Genomic DNA, 17,675 nt, shown 5'->3' with positions numbered 1-17,675 from the left:
GCAAACGTCTTCTGTTACTGGTGTTGAGTTTTATGAGTATGGACATCATGACAGGGGTCAGGAGACCAAAGAGGACTTTGAGCAAGGAAGCATAGAAGATAAAAGACATCTGACCCAGCAAGTACTGAACTTTTGCTGAACTTGCGATATTCTAAGAAAATCCAAAAGATGCTAAATGTATGCGTGCTCGTGAGCCTTTCCCCTCTTTATGTCCCCACTAGCGCCAGCAGGGCTAAAGTAAACTTCAAATTAGAGTTATCTAAAACCAGCTAACAACTGGCGTGCACCAACACACAAAGCAGAAAAAGTTTTATGTGAAACCTGTGCTTCTAAACAGGAATGTGACCAATGTTGCAGGAAAACTATGTTCAAAATCAGCAGGGAAATAGATTCACAAGGGGATCTTCGTGTAGTGTATTTAGCTAATGTAAGCTAACACAGAAAATCTGATCATGTCAACTCATTCATCTTCACCCCTGGGGCTCATCTGGCTGGTGAATCGGCTAGCTTGGTTTCTGCAAATAAGTTAATCAGCTAACATTATGTAGCAGCAGATGCTAGATCGATATAGCATAGCTACGTTACAGCTAGCCATTGTGGCTAACCTTAGCTTGCTTGCTAAGATTTAGGGTATTAGTTCTCTTGCTTGTCCAATTCGACAGGTTACGTGATCCACAATCTCGGATCCCATCGGCTATAGTCTGAGAGGATACAGCCTGTGGGGACACCGGTGAACGTGTCGGGCGGGAAGCGTTAAACAACTTCCCGTCGAGACTATTCCGCGTGCTGCATTGTTACAGAAAGAGAAGCAGTTTTCTTGTGATTTGCTTGTTATAAACGGGTCTTACTTTTGCTGAAATTTCAACATCATGATGCAGATTTGTAAGAAGTCAAAATTCAAGCTACCTTTGTCCTTGTCCAACTGCAAGGTTGACTTGTCACGAGGTCGAGGACAGGTGAACATGAAAAAGTGTTGACAGTTGTAAAGGAAACCTAATCAATAACTTCATGCATGGACTATTGAACTAAGCATTACCTTCTGAATGATGGACTTTAAAGCAGCATATAGATGCACATGTATTTGCCTTTTATCCCATGAAATCTGAAATGCTTTGAATTTTGATCCTAGCCTACTTTTTTACCCTTTACTTGCTTTTTAACACAGGATGTAATAGAGATCATTTTCTGCCTTGATTTCATGACTGTGTCCTGCTGCAGTGAAAGGAAGGCTGATGTCACAAAACGTCCAAACCCATCATAAAACAAAGTCCAAACTAACTCTGACACCATGAAATTCAACTCGGAAGCCCATTGTTTGTAGCTGTATGATAATTAGAGTTGGCCTTGCGTGCTGTTTATGTAAGAGGGGCTTGTTTATTCATAGTGAGCTCAGTTTGTGCGAAAGCCCCATCGGATCTCAATGGCTCCATTATTGGCCGAGTGGTTAAAGCCTCTTTCAAACTTCAAACGTAAGAAGCCTCCTACTCAGGCACACTGGCCTGGTGATCTGCAAAAAAAGCAGAAATATAATCACCCTGCGTATGCAGCGGAATGAGAAAATCTGGATACATGAGGCCTCCTCTCTATTATTGCTTCCCTAAATGTTATGCAATCACTTACCTGTGATGAACAGTCTGTGAAACACCTGAGCACGCTGTGTTCCTAATGCAGACTGTGCATTAAATAACATGCAGCTGTGTTTCATCTGTGGCCAAAAAATATAAATATACAGACATCTGAGGACTCATTTCCACTGACCTGCTACCAGGGCTTTCTGTAGTGTATTTCCTACAACAGCAAAGAGAGAAGGGCCAAACACAGCTGGGTCATTGTTCTAGACAGGGGGCCAGGAGTGAGCAAAGCCTCATTAAGAGGCTGTAAGCCTCTTTAACTGTACTCTCTGGACCGGCAGACACTGAACCAGGTGGAGCGCAAACAGCACAGACTGCATGCTAAACAACAACAACCTGAAGAGCGCGTGTTCAAATCCTGGTTTAAGGAAAGAACAGAAACGGATATAACCAAAATCATTGGAACTAGAAATTACAACACCAGATTAACACTGTAATACTTTGTTGTTGGGCTGAGTACAAAGAAGGCATTACCTGCCCCCCTTTTGTTGTAGTGGACTCTGGTGGAGGATTAGCTAATCAAGGAAAATTGAAAATAGAACAAGAGCTTTTCATTTACTAAGGCTCCTCCTCGTCTCTATTGGCCAATTATAACTATGTTCCTGTGCACAGAGGACAGAGCTGGACAATAGCTGCCAAAAAACATAATCATCAAGTTTCAACACTTGTTTTTTCACTAAATGCTTAAGCTCTGATAAAACAGACGTGTGAATGTCTTTCTCAACAATGCTGGTGCCTAATATCAACACAAATTTAATGATGTTGCCGTGCCCTTTGACTTGTAATGTTGGACTAGCTGCCAGGGGACCCACAGATCTGAGGATGAAATGACAGCAGCCATTCATCGCCTGGTTGTGTGAATACATTGTCTCTTTATGGCTTCTTGATTACGCTGATCTCACCGTCATGCCGGCAGAGTCACAGGGCTCGCCATATGCCAGTCACAGGGTAAGCGACACTGACACCGGGCACAGTTATCCTCGCATCTTACAAAGCCTTTGAGCTCAGCTGATAAGGAGAGAACAATAAAACCTAAATTATACAAAACTCCAAAGATCATTTTAAAATGTCATGAAATGGAAAGTGATGGAATGGACGCCTGTTTTTGTATGAAGTAGGTAAAAGTTAAAAAAGGCCAAAATATCACAAAAAAGTCAATTTATCAATAGCGATATTTTGTGAGACAAAAATGTGCAGCATACTTGGCCAGTTTATCGTCATTATTTCTTCATTTGATGTTTGGCTGGGAGTCTTTTTTTAAGCATGTTGTCTTGCAGCCCCAGCGTTAAGCTAACGTTAAGTTTTTCCACCAAACACACAGAGCTAACATTAATACCAACCCTCCATACATCTATGGGAAAGACAACAGACAAACAAGCTGATTAAGATGTCAAAATCAGAGTAGTACACCTACATTAACTAAAAAACATGTCATAGCTACTACTAAAATTTCACTGAACTCTTACGTTAGCAAACAGTAGACTGACAAAGTCAGCGACTCACTCGTGAAGCTAGCGGTCAAACATTTAGCTAGCTAAGGAAGCAAATATTGTTTCCAAAAGTGAGTCGCGAACAAAAGTAAAATGAGAGTAGATATTGTACTTTACCAGGTGGCAACTCAAATAATAATGATTAACTGCTAACAGTTAGCTTAGTAACCAAAAGCAACTCTCCTGACCCTGAGTAAAAAATGATGATGCTTTAGACAACTATAGTTATTCTAAAACTTAACATGAATACTATGAATAATTATTTAAAGCTCCTGTGACAAATCGGTTTGTGTTGATTTTTTGGTACATGCTTAAGTGGTGTTTTTTTAGCAAAAAATGTCATCCTGCTTTCTTTCACAGTGATTTGTATTACTCACTTTAAATATTTGCCCTGGAAAATGTAAACAAAGGCAGTGTGTAGTTCATCGCTTCGTGTGACACCTACCACCCACCCGCCAGTTTCACAATAGCATGACTCTGTACAGTAATAGCCCACGTTAATGCTACTGTATAAAGTAATGTTAAATATCTTTATCTGTTTTCTTGTCTGCTGGATTATGAGATCCGTTTGAACTTTAAACCTATAAAAGCTCAAAGTTGCAGGCACTCTTGCATTTTTCTTAGTCTAATATTGTACAGTTATGAAATCTACAAGCACGCAAAGGAAAAAAAACCTCAGACTTCTCAGTAAGCAGTATATGAGCATGAGGCAACGAGCTGACTTTCGTCATGAGTCAGCGGAGTCAATGCCATGAGTCAGGGAAAGACAAGGAAACAGCTGTTTCCTTATGTCACTGACTTTTAAGTGTCCACTGTGAACCAGTAACCCTAGCAGCCTTAAAGAGCAGTTATAAACTTTTTTAATATGTTCAATAGACTTTACAACACATAAGACCAGGCGATCAAATCTCTTAAGTAGAAAAACAACGATGCATTTAGTTTGACCCTGGACGCCCAGGTGCTTTAATAATAGTCTATTAAGGTTTTCAGTTTCATGCATTTCTTTATCCCCATCTTTGTCTGTCTTCAGCTCGGACACCAACAGGTGAATAAATGTAATCAGATCAGGACAAGAGGAGGAGTTGGGTTGTGTTCAGTTTCAGGTGGGTAGCTGCCCCCTTATAAAATACCTATTCAAGCCAATTTTGAACATGAACAGCACAATAACTGGTCCGACCAGGGCTTTGTTTTCAAAGCACATTGTCCCGAGACGAACTTATCAACGCTCTCTGTAATGTCTCGAAGTCCTTTTTGTTTGTGCTACTGCTGGTGAGAACGAGATAATTGTGACTCTGGTGGACGGACAATCTAGGATTATCTTTTTGTTTATGCGCTGTAAGACACAATTGTTCCCAGTATCAGGAAACAGTTTCCCATATGCTCTCGTGTGATTACAGAAAAAAAGAGTCACAAAGCTAGCAGCTCTCTGACACCACTGAGGCACAGTGCTGCTTTAAGCTAAATGCTAACGTTAGCATGCTAGATGCTAACAATGACAATGCAAACAAACTAATGTTTAGCCTTTGCTTTTTGTGTGTTAGCATGCTAACATTAGCTAGCACAAAGTACATCAGATATGCAGATATTTGGTCTGAAAAATAACTGTATGGACATTAAATGGATATTTTGGTTTAATTTAGTAATCACAGAAGAAATTACAACACTACTCAGGTAATCCATTGATTTAGTTGTAATATTTCACTCAAACTATATGTGATAATAACACCATGCTGACTATACAGGAAACATCAGCAGATATCTGAATTTAGTCGTCTTCAACCTCTGCGAAGTGTCATTTCCACATCACTTAAGGGTAGAAAAAACAAAACAGGTACACACTGTAAATTAAAAAATCGAATGATTAAATTGTGTAAAATGTGTATATAGTTCATGTGTTCATTGTGTCACTCCACTTTTTTATTGGGGGGGAAAAGCAGGGTTGGGACAACTCCCATCATGCTCTGCACATAAAAGGGCAACATCCTGCACAGGTCACCTGTCCATCCCACAGTTTAGATAACAGATTTGAAAAGAACATCTCCAGATTTAATGATCCATTTACTACAGTAGCAGAAATAAAGAGACACTTTTGTATGTAAGGAAGTGTTTACAGACATCATATCGTGAGACGCCATGTTTCCAAGGAAACTTTAAACAGAGTGTATACATACATCATAATTGATTGTAATACAAGGAGACACACACACACAGCAGGCTCAGGGAGGATTTACAGCTACAGCAGAGATTATATTTTATTACACATGTCATCACTGGCTGTAATCCACTTTAACTGGGCCGTGTTTGCAGACATCTTGCAGACAGAATATGAAGGAGAGATTAATCACTGATGTCGCAGTGAAATAAGCATTGTTATCTTATGAAACTGTTACAGCTGGGTCAGTTGTGAACACGTTTATGACAGTGAGGTGGATTTTGAAGCTGACTCAGCGCTGTGAATCTTCATATCATCATTCATATCTGATCTTGATCAAAACCATTGAAATGTTTGCTGGCTTTGAGATTAACACGGGTCTTTGCATAATTTTTAATAAGGATCAAAGCGAGTTGTGGCCAAGGACTCGGCTCATTTTAATCACTAAAAAATACCTAATTATGGCAGCAACTTAAGAGAGATTAAAGCTGGAGAAAGAAAATAACTCTGCACTGTAGTTCATAGAACTCAGTGGTTACATAACTGGCTTTGAAATGAGCATTCTTCTTGTGGTGCTGACATGTGTATGGTGTGTTCATTGCACACATTACTTTTCTTTATTCATTCTGCAGAATTGTGGATATCTGCACCATCAAAATGTCAGTGTCACAACTGTATCATTGCCTTCCTTTCAGAAACCTGCCAACAAGTAGATTTAAAGATGTAAACAAGAACAACAGCCGAGAAGAAGTTTTAAAATGACACTTGAGAGACGCATCTCATCTGTTTTCTTTAAACTGGACAGTCAGGGGGAAGTAGAAGCACAAACTTTGGGTCGTGGGGGTGTCGCAACGTGACCCTGTGTTGGATCAGAGGGACAATCAAGCAGGAATAACGTAGGGGGCTGTGGGGACAATACCGAGGCTGTCCCCTGTAGGCCCCATGCCACATAAAGACCTGATTATCCCCCCCCCCCTCCCCTCCCCTGTTGGCCGGCCTTGCCGAGTGGACAGACAGTGGACTCAGTATTTCCCTTCCTCTGTTGAGCAGTGGGGACTCTCCTCCAGCCTCAGCCAGGCCGCAGCAATTTAAGGGGTGCTGTTGTTTTGGAGAGGCACTGTGGGAAAGTCATTAAAGTGTAAAGCATCCCTCTTTTATTTCTTTCTAAAGGACTCCTGGAAGAGACATCCACCAAGGCGTTGGATGATAATGAGTGCTGACACAGAGCGGCCACCCCCACAGTGCCGTGTGCGCCGATGTCCGCTGCCATGGCAAGCTGATTCTCTGCTAGAAAACCGGCCTGACGCACAGCGAGACGGGCTTCCTCCCTTCCACAGGTGGCCTGTTACTAACACCAATTACCAAAGCAGATCTTTTCTTCCAGCGGGGAAAGGACTTATGGTCACTTGAAGGAAGTTTGGTGGAGGGTATTCTGTAATGCGCTCCAAAAGATCAGTCATTATTAATTCAAAGGAGACTCTGCGAATACCTGAAACGCAACACATGGCTCTCAGATGAGGCCTTTAATTAAATCAAGGGTCATTCCTCAGCCGTCTCCTCTTACTGATCATATCATTACTCCTTCATGCAATATATATTTAAGTGGTGAACTGGACAGGGAACAGGTAAGTACAAAACTGCCAAACTACCACGGCAGGGTGTTATCAAGGCATTACAAGGCCACAAAAAGAGACGTCAAAGCACGCTGCGACAAAGGCACAATAAGTAGCAATTTGCACTTTACTGTAGTGACCTATGAAAGCTTTTACTGCAGGAACACATCATGGGAGTTTCCTTTATGCAACTTCAAGTCCTGCGTATAAAACAATCAGATTCATAAATGATCAGCTGGGAAACTGCATCCATATAACCGTGGTGCAGAGAGATAACAACGCAGAAACAGCTGACGGCTGAGTTGAATTTCCGACCTTAAATGTGGAGCACAGAAACCGGTCTGAAGCAGTCTGCCTGTGGGGAAGCGGCTTTCATTCATTGTCCCCGCATTTCTTTGTAAAACAGGGGGGCCTCTGCTGGAGAAGAGCGGTACCACATGTTGTTTACCAGCCCTGTGGAGCTGCAAGACATCCTGATACAGTATTCAGTCAGCTCTTTTTTGTTTTGTAACCACAGCATGCAGCCGCCTCATCAATCATAATCCATAAAAACAGCGTGTTGTTATCATTATATTGACCTGAAAAGCACTCAAATTGATCTAGAAACACATGTAATCCACCTTTTAGTAAAGTTCACCACAACAGTCCACTCAACACCAAATATTATCTCGGACTCACGAGTTGAATGTTTGACAAGTAGCCCCTCACACTAGCATCCTATTTTTGGTGCGTGTATTGATTCACTAAGTTAAACAGAGCGGGTCAAAGACACTGAGTTGAGTCGAGGTGGCACAGGACTCCACTCTCCACATTGTGCAGGGTAGGACGCATTACTGAAGCCGCATTGATCAGCTTTGTTAATGGCTGGCTGTCGGAAAGAGTGATTGATTTGATTCACACCAAGGTCCGTCCTGGTGGTCACACTGTAACGCTTTCTTGTGCTTTCTGCAGAGCTGCACTGGGACCCGGAACTTTCTGTACGCCACTCGTGTTTATGTTTCCTTCTCCCAGGGCCCACATATAGACTTGTGAAAAGCGAGGTTATGCAACAGCCCGGCCACTTGAATAAACTGCCATTTAAAGAGGGTGAATGGAGGAGTTAAGAATGGCGAGGGACCCATTGTCGGCCGTCATTGGTATGCAGAGCACTGCGGCAATACTATAAGAACCCCTTGATCAACTTCAGCTGTATCTTTGCCCCCTGATCTGTGGGGAGCTTTCCTCTCCATGTCAGCCTCAAACCGCTCCTGTCATAGAGACGGACAGAAAACAGTCCAGTCACAAGGCCCGAGGATGGAGGACCAAAACTATACTCTTAGAATGAAGCCATCTTCTTCTGATGTGATCCAAACGTTATCTGAGACCAAACTCGGGTGAACACTTCACATGCACATTTGCAGGGAGAGTCATCTTTGCACTCATGAGGACAATGAAGCACAAACAAATCGTTAATATTTTCCTCCACATGATGAATCAATGCTTTTATTCTGACAGAAGCATCCGTATCCTCCTAATTGATCGGAATTGAAGCTGTTTTTGAATGAGCATCGGACAGCCATTGTCATTTGAACCGACTGTGCGTGCAGATAAGCGATCGGTCCAAAAAAACAAGGATTCACCCCAGTTTCAGTGAATCCTCCTCGTCCTCCCTCCCAGTCAGAAGCGGAGTGAACTGGGTTAGCGTTATATAACCAGTGTCTGTTCTCATAGACCCTCAGCAGCTCGTCTTCCCCTAATCTTTTCAGCTTGATTACACCCTCCATCCCCCTCCTCTCCTCTGCCGACTCATTCAGCTGAGAGTGTTCTCACACACACACATGCACATCCACATCCACGCTGGATGGCACATGAACAGAGCGTCGGGATCCGCCACGCTCCGGTTTAGAGCGGATGGGATGCTTGAGATTGCAGGTGTTATGTGTGGTTGCAGCCCGTTTTGACAGTTTGCAGCATCTCATGGCAAAAAAAGAGAGACATCTGAGGTTGGCTTACGTCTCCAGATTGTCCCACTTCTCCTCACTGTATCTTAACATCGTGCACAATCAGTCTCAGTCATGTCTGCAGCTTGATGCATCACAATCTGCTCCAAGATGTCAACAAAGATAGACTTTACCAATAACGTTCGCCTCGTCTGTGGTTTTGTGACACTGTGACGCTGAAACACGACTGCTGATATTGGAAGTGTTCCTGCAATTCATCAACGTAGATTCAAAGTGTCACGAAAGGGGACAAACTGTGGTGTGTCTTCGACCTGTTTGATGAATTTACTCTGCAGATATTAAATACATTGAGCTGTTTTTAATGTTCACTGGAGAAGATAAGTTTTGCAGTCACAGGGTGCATCTGATAACTGCTGTGATAGCAGAGAGATCCAGGTCAAAGAACAGACAGTGTCTGTAGGTGTTTATCATTACCCATCATTTGGCATGAAATCAGTCACATGACTTAATTTTAGCAATAAGGAAGTCCGCAAACTTGCACTGTTGAACCGTAAAGCAGCCACTTGGTAAAAGGATTGTAAGGCCAAGGGGAACAAGCTACTAAGTATGTTGTTTTGTTGAAATCAAAGCTTTTTCCAAGTCAGGTTTGTTCGTAAGAAGTCTGAAGACTCAATTAGACACGGAGGCTCAAGAGGGCAAAAGGTGACGTCCATTCGGTCATTTTTAAACCAGCAGTAAACCATGACCCCTCTCGCTGACCTTTGCTCACCGAAAGCACAAAAGTTTGCACATCCACCAGGCAGTAAAACCTCCAGCCTCGAGCTGGCTGAACATTTAATATGTTTTATGAGCTTCTTCGGTTCAGTCCCACAAGGCTGAAGTCGCAGGAAGTCGGCATACTCGACAGGAAATGCTTCGTCTAATGCAACATAAACCTGGAAGCGGTTGAAGGGAGGACCAGCAGAACCCTGTTTTCATGTTTTCCCAAAATATGAACTCCTCTGCTGCAGGCTTAATCGCAGAGAATCCCATTATGTGCCACAGATAAATGACAGCTTCAGTGTGTTGGCCGAGTTAGCGCCTGGCTCAGACCGTGACCAGCTTCAACTCACCATCTGCTGCTTCAAACTCTGACAGTTTTTTTTCACCTCATCGTTACTGTACAATTATGTAAAAATGCAGCAGTGCCTCTGAATCACTACAACCAGGACTCCAACTGCAGCCCTGCATATAAGCTGTATCTATATAGATATATGTGTATCAGTAGATTTTGGAGCCTCTGCGATAGAGTCCATTTTGTCATCCGTGAGCTGCCTCGGAAAGTAGGACACCCCAGATTTGTGGCTTCATCATCTCACGAGCACAGGGGAGCTTTATCAGCAGAGTGGAGACTACAAATGATTCTGTCATGACATTGATGTAACTGGTGCTATCTGCTGAGATTAACAAACGCAGCCGACTCTCATGTTTTCACACAGATAAGAATTAAGAAAATGACTGGCAGCTTTTGATGCTTTGCACCATGCTTTGCAAAAACAAAAGTCTATAAATCAATATGCAGTTTAACATGTCACCAAATTCACTTCAATACAGTCTGCTGCACCATTTCTTCTCCGACAGCCTCAACAACACCCGGCAGAGGTTTGTAATGATCTACTGACATCTATTGGCTCGATTCGACATGCTATATTTTATATAACCTCCCCAACACTCATAGATGTGACTGTGGCGCCCTCCAGTGGCAGCAACATAAAGCGCAGATAAACACTTCCAGAGGAGCCAGATGGAGCTCTTATTGTGTTCTTAACTCAAGGCCATGTTGATGTGATGTGTTAAAGGAGGGGAAGGCATTTCCTGTTCACTTTTTCATGAATATTTTTTTAAGTGTATTATTATTTTGAGTGAAGATTTGCTGCTTTACTCTGTTTTATATCACTTTAAAATGTTGTCTGACATTATATAGGCTAAAAAATAACTATTTTTAAGCATTTGTGAGAATGATCAACAGATCAATCAATAATTAAAATCGTTAGTTGCGTGTCAAACTGGTAGGAGCCTCCAGTTAACACTGCTGTCTGACACATCAGCGGAAACATTGATGCTTAATCTCCATCCATCCATTATCTATACTGCTTATCCTGTTCAGGAGGGCTGGAGCCTATCCCAGCTGTCATTGGGCGAGAGGCGGGTTTCACCCTGGACAGGTCGCCGGTCATTCACGGGGCTGACACACAGAGACAGACAATCGCGCACATGGGCAACTTAGAGTCACCAATGAACCTAACGAGCATGTCTTTGGACTGTGTGAGGAAGCCGGAGTACCCAGAGGGAACCCATGCATACACGGGGAGAACACACAAACTCCGCACAGAAAGACCCACTTCGTCCGAACCAGGGTTTTAACTAGGAACCCTCTAGCTGTGAGGCGACAGCGCTAACCACTGCACCACCATGCACCGTTTAACATGAGTCTCATGAGTGAAGATGTGCTACTTTTCTTTGTTACTTTGAAATAAAAATCTTTAGCTTTTAGACTCTTTTCTGACATTATATAAGCCTATATATGATGCCTGTAAAACTGGTAGGAGCCTCGGATGGAAATAAACATTAAATACTGACACATCAAGGGAAACACTGACGCTGACGGTGTGTGACAGCGTGTGTAGTCTCCCTCCTGCAACAAGTATTACATGTAATGATGGTCGTACCCTTAGAAACGACTGCTATCCTGCAAAATTACACTGAACTACTTTCATGTTTTCTTACATAACAAACCCAGTTGGACATTCGTATTCATTTCCCTTCATGATGACACAAAATGCAATGTAACAAGAACACAGTGTCACACCGCGCATACATAATGAGCAACCTCATGTTCTACTGAAAGAGCCTTTTTATTTATGTCTTTAGAAGGATTCACATTTGGAGAGGTTACTTTTAAAATAAACAAATTATAATCTTCACAAAAATAGTCTATACTTTACACTTTCCAGATTTTTAAGTGCTACACAAAAGTAAAACACACACATAACATCTACACGTCACAACAGGATGTTTGTATTTCCATCATTCAGCTGTCTGAACATGCAGAAATAAGCTCAGCACTCTGATTTGGCACGAGAGAGAGAGAGAGAGAGAGAACTATTGACAGGAAAACTGGTCCCTTTGAGGAGCTGGGTCGAACATCGAAGCCGTTTGCATGCATTTGTCACATCCATAAAAAAACTAAACTCTGTGAGCCTTTCCGAACAACGTGGAATAGAAATCCAGAGCCAAACAAAGGCTTTCTGAAGAGAAATGCTGTTGTGCACTTTATTTATAGCCCTCATGAGTTTGATCCTGATATCTCAGTCTAAGGCAACTTTCCTTTCAAAGGAAGTCAGGGTTTGAATGTCTCTGTTGAGCAGTCAGGTTCATGACTGACAAAGAGACATCACAGTGATGGGGAACAGGTAGTTTTTATGCAATCTGAAAATCTAAACTCTGTCAGGCTTCTTGGCTTTTCCTTGTCCTGTATACCGGGTCCAGCGGAGGTTAACGTGCTGAGTATAAAGTTTGTCTTATCGGACATTAAAAATTAAGTTCAATATGTGTTGACATTTGTAAAACATGTTCTTTCTGTGTGGAGTCCCACTGCTAATTTAAGTTCTTTATTATGGCACATTAGTACGCCTCACAGGGAGTTAAACCCCTACATTCCACTTGGACCTACACTGCACTACAGTGTGTATGAATAACTAATAACATTAAGATGAACTTGACCTTAAATCTTAGCCTGGCATCACTGCTGATCTCTGGAACCCTTCAGTTTACTTTGTATTTCCAAGGGGCGTTATCTCCAGATGCTACAACCAAACAAAATAAACATGAGAGTAGCGCTAGGTAGCTAAGCTAGGTAGCTAGTAACATCCAATTCATATGGCTTTTAGTTCTACATAATACACAGACGTTTGGTGTGAAAGGATTTCATAGCCAACCCTCACTATTTGTATGATACATGAACAACCATCAGATTTAGAACATTCCAAACTGCGGCAGCCATCTTGGCTGTTTACAAAAAAGGCCCAAACGTCTCTCAAACCCTCCCCATGTTAGATGAAGAGTTGTGATTTGCCCGACCTGAATCAGGTCAGAATAAAATCTGTCTAAAAGAGAGGAGGACCAGACGCATCTGCCAGAGCAAACATGAGCTTACAGATTTGTTTTGTTGAACCGATGGGCTGTCATGTGACAACGATATAGCCTCTGGGAGCAACGACGAACATTCCGTTAAGCCAGCTTTTAGCGATCAGGACTTCCAGCCAAGACTTCCTTTTCCGTGCGCTGCATTGTTTACAGTCCGGTTAGCAACGTGAGAAGCGACAGGTAGGCCTATGTCAGCAAAATAAACGGTGTCATTTATTTGATGATTACATCCCCAAGAGGACCTCCTGTTCTTTGTTTGTTTCTGAGTCTTTAGTTTCACTCTAAATAGTATCCACTTATCCAGAGGCTGCACCCTGGTGTACTACAGCAGTATGAACCCGAAAAATAAACCACCTTTGTTGTGATTTACTTTAATTAACAGGTCTTACCTTTGTCAAAGTTTCATCATCATGATGGAGATTTGTAAAAAGTAAAAATGCACGCATGGGCAGGTCTGTCGACCAGAGGAGAAGAAAACTACTTTCAAAATGCTCGTTTGTCGAATGGAGGTCAGATCCATCATTTCTGATGCATTTGAGGAAGTCGGGAAATCTAAATGCTGAACGGCTTTTCGCAACAGCGTCAAAAGAATTTGTCTCACGTTGAGATTTTTGATCAAGGGCAGATTGTTAGCTGAACTTGATTTCTTCTTATAAACATCAGTAAGAAGCTAAATCGTTGTCAGATGACCGCTGATGGGAGTACGGTGGATTACGTTCCTTTTGCTCTCCACATGGACTATAGTAGAGATTAGATTCCCAAGAACTTAAAAACTGTGATTTGAGTTGGGACTACTTTGTGAAATTCAAAAACTGTCAAGAATGTGGTAAGACAGATAATCTTCACAGTGCTAAATGAGAAAAGTTTGTAGAACTATGGGAATGATGCTTCCCCATTCCATACATATATTGTAACACTGCTCTATATGGACCATTGTTCATTGTTAATGTATTGGCTGTGTGTGTGTGTGTGTGTGTGTGTGTGTGTGTGTGTAATTCTCTTCCTCGAGAAAATAACTGTAAATACAAAGAATTTAATCTCAGCTGACAAGAATATTGCTCGAGGACCCCGGTGACCTCTGATATTTTATGCCCCCAAAACAAGTTCAGACCTGTGAATGGCACACAAAATGCCAAATGTCACTAAAAGCGTAACTGTACCGTCCGACTCAGGTTCTTCCAGTTGACCTTTCACATCTAATCTTTAAGTTTTTGGAACAAATCAACAATCATGTGTTTCAGACGAGCCCTCTGGGATCACTGCTGACAGGTGAGGTTTTACACAACCAGACTAACAGTGAAATATAAACGTTTTTGTACATGAGAACTGTTATAATGCCCAAAGTTTAACACAAAAACTTGTAGGAAAACAGCACAAGAGAGGTAGGAATTTGAATTCCAAAACCTATGATCCACAAATACTCGGATGTTTCAGGAACATTGCATGCTAATAACCAGTTGGCTGCACAGCGAGGAAATTAAGAGCATACTGTTCACGACCAGGAATATGGCACTACGTAAACAAGTGGACACAATCACACTCAGCAAGCCCTCGATCCAGAGCGATATTTACACCGCCAGAGCTCCGGCCTTGGAACAGTCTCCGTGCTGCTAGGTGACCACTTCTTCACGTGGCAGGTTGAGCCTCACCTCCCCTCCTCCTGCGGCCGTGGAGGTCGAGTACACTGCGGTGGCGGAAACAGATGAAGAAGGGCCGTTGGTCTCCATGGTGAACAGCTTGCAGGGTCCTGGTAGGGCCTCGTCTGGAGCCTCTTTCTCTGGGCTGGACGCCTGCGATGACCCAGCAGAGGACGTAGGGCTGAGCTGCACAGCCGTGGTGTCCTGCAACGTGTGCTCGCTGGTCTCTATTTCAAACGTTGCCCCTCCTGCAAGACCGCCACGTCCCATAAGCCCCGTGCCCCTGCCGCCAACCTTTGACCTCCGCGAGCTGTGGGGAGGAGGGAGGCGGCTGCACACGCAGCACGCCCCGAAAAAGGAGAAGGCCACCAGCAGCAGGATGGGTCCGATGATGATGGGGGGGTTTGCAGAAGGCACCAGTGTGCTGAAGGCGAACGCCCCCACAAGGGTGATGTTGAGTCCAGCCAGCATGATGCACAGCCCGCAGGCACAGCAGAGCGCCGGAGAGGGCAGGCCATGAGGGCGGGACTTCCCCCTCGACTTCTTCTGGGGCTCCTTCTTAGGTACAGGGGTGCTTCGGTCAGTGATCACCATGGCTTCACCTTCAGACACGCTCTCTTCCTCTGTGTGATCAAATCTCCACAAGCCTCAGTCCAAACTCTTCCTCATGGCAACGTTTAAATAAATTCACAGCCAGGAAATCTCTGGAAATGATAAAACATGACAGCGGTGAGACTTTTTACAAGCAAACAATGACAGACAAGTAAGTGCACTCATTGCACTGCTCTTGTTCTCTGCTGTTGCATCACTGGACATCTATCATTGTGGGTACAGTTAAGTGTCCTGCCTGAGGGGGTCTGTGTGATCCATCAAAGAGCTGTGGGCATTCATCACTGTTCCCTGCTACTTCTGCTGATTATAAATACCAGGGAAAAGGTGGTAGAATGCACTGGGTGCTGCTGTATGAGAGGTAGAGTTAAAGTTTGGAAGGGGCTCCGGCTAAGCTCAGCGGTTCAATCGCGTGTCCCATGTACAGAGGCTCAGTCCTCGACGCAGCAGCCCCAGGTACGACTCTGACCCTCTACCCCTTGCTGCATGTCATCCAGACTCTCCCTTACCATATTTTCAACTCTATCCACTGTCCTATCTAATGAAGGCCAAAAACATACTCTAAAGAAAAAGTAGGGATTAGATTTGTAAATACAGTACAGCTGTTCATGTTGTCCCACATGTGCAAAATTAAACAACTTTATTTTCAAATTCTGCTTCCTTTTTTGCTCATGTGTAACAAAAATATGCAACAGGTAGACAAAACCAGTAATGAACAAAGTTAACATTGAAATATACAATAATAGCACAACAGCTGGTTTTGGTGGAGATATTCATGGGGGAATTCTATTATTCATATTTTTGCATAGTGACATGATAACCATGCATCAGTTTAAACCAGATGCATGCATCCTGTGACTAAAGCATCACCTGTTTGTAATGGGATCTGGTTATCAGAGAGTTTAAAACAACTGATAGGAATATCTATTCTATCCTGTTTTTTAAAGTAAGATGTGTGCAGCACTGCAGCTGCTTCAGTCCTGCCAGCTAGGCCACTGATGGAGAAGCATTTTAGTTATTAGTTGCAATCTAATCAGCTCTTTGATTCCAGCATGCATACACACAGGAGCAGTACAGATTAAGAGAGGAGATGAGGGGAAAGGATCATTTATGTAAGAAATGTGTACGTTAGTAAATATATGACCCTATATAGGAGGTTGAAGTGTGAACTAGGCTCTGCTAAAATCACATTGACGTGTTGCATTCCTGTCAAATTAACCCGTAAAAAAAGATCTTACCCTGTATGTCGATACACTGAAGCTCTGTCCATTGTTTCATGAGTAGATTTTCACCGAGATCCTCAGTCTAATGACCGGCTGTCATTATACTGAGGGGCTGAGAGGACGCAGAAACACCAAACGAGCGGTTTTTTCACCCTGCCTTCGTAGCTTCACGGTCCTGAGGGCACAAGTCATGACAGCCATTCAATCAGCGGCGGCGGAAACACAAAGCGAAGCGCTTCGACCTGCTGAGGAAAATCTAATCCGAGAGGAGAGCAGAGATGGCTTCTAGGTGAGATTTCCTCTGAGTGGGCACGCGAACGCAACACCGCGCGCTGCTCCTGATGTGGGCAGAGACGCACGTAGCACCTGACAGGTCATCCCGCAACGGAAATGGAGGGTAACCGTTAATATGCGCGAGACATATTTCCGGCTGTCGGTGTGAAGTCGTCACGCTTCATTGTTGTACCTCTCCTGATGTGATGTCCAACGCAGCAGCAGAGCGTCTGCTCATCTGTAAACCTCAGGACTCACCGCGTCCTCTCTGTTCAACCCGGTGTGTGTGTGTGTGTGTGTGTGTGTGTGTTGCACAATGCCTGTAGGTCACCTGTTCACCTTTATTTTACTCATTGCTTATTTCATTTACTGTAAGACTACAGTTGTTCCTCTTCAGTTAAATTGTTATCATATTTACAATTTATAATTAAAAAAAGGTTCCTAAATTATAACTTATTGCTTTAATAGTGGCAAAAAGAATCAATAACTTATAATTGATTTTTACAAATAAAAAGTAATTAATTAGAAAACCTGGGGTAGAGAAGGCTCTCTAGTCTCTAGTCCATTCTGCCTTTTAGCCACGCCCACCTCGTCAGCCAGCTCTGCTCACCTGTGCACACAGCTGCTCCTCATCAGTAATCAAGCCAGTAAGCTTCTCCTGCTCACACACATCAATGCCAGCTTGTTCTTTGTCTTCCATGGAAGACTTTCCAGCACTCTCACTAAGACTGATTCCCCGTTGCCGACCCCGTTTGCCTCTGACCTGCCCGCCTTGTCGTAATCCCAGAAATCACCTCAGCCTTCTGTCCCCGACCACGAACTCTGCCTCTGTGTCCCTGGTTCCTGTATGCCTGTCCCCGGCTGCTTGGTGTTCTCCTGATGCGATGCCGCCTTGTCAGTTTCAGAAGTCAAACAGTTCATG

The 17,675-nt window shown here is 43.2% G+C and overlaps 1 protein-coding gene across 1 annotated transcript; it reads right to left on the bottom strand.

The window, feature by feature from the left end:
* Window positions 1-11,721: 11,721 nt before the first annotated feature.
* tmem275a (transmembrane protein 275a) lies at window positions 11,722-16,750 on the bottom strand. The gene is made up of 2 exons (XM_069685163.1): window positions 16,496-16,750; window positions 11,722-15,352 (listed from the first exon to the last, which is right to left on the bottom strand). The coding sequence occupies exon 2, from the start codon at window positions 15,240-15,242 to the stop codon at window positions 14,622-14,624; it is 621 nt and encodes a 206-aa protein (XP_069541264.1). The 5' UTR covers window positions 15,243-15,352; window positions 16,496-16,750; the 3' UTR covers window positions 11,722-14,621.
* Between the last annotated feature and the right edge of the window lie 925 nt (window positions 16,751-17,675).

Source organism: Semicossyphus pulcher, unplaced genomic scaffold (assembly GCF_022749685.1).
Source record: "Semicossyphus pulcher isolate SPU_LCO1_2020_fin unplaced genomic scaffold, fSemPul1.0.p SCAF_7, whole genome shotgun sequence".
NCBI classification, from domain to species: domain Eukaryota; kingdom Metazoa; phylum Chordata; class Actinopteri; order Labriformes; family Labridae; genus Semicossyphus; species Semicossyphus pulcher.
The sequence above is the reverse complement of the archived record's forward strand: the minus strand, read 5'-3'. Positions and strand labels throughout refer to the sequence as shown.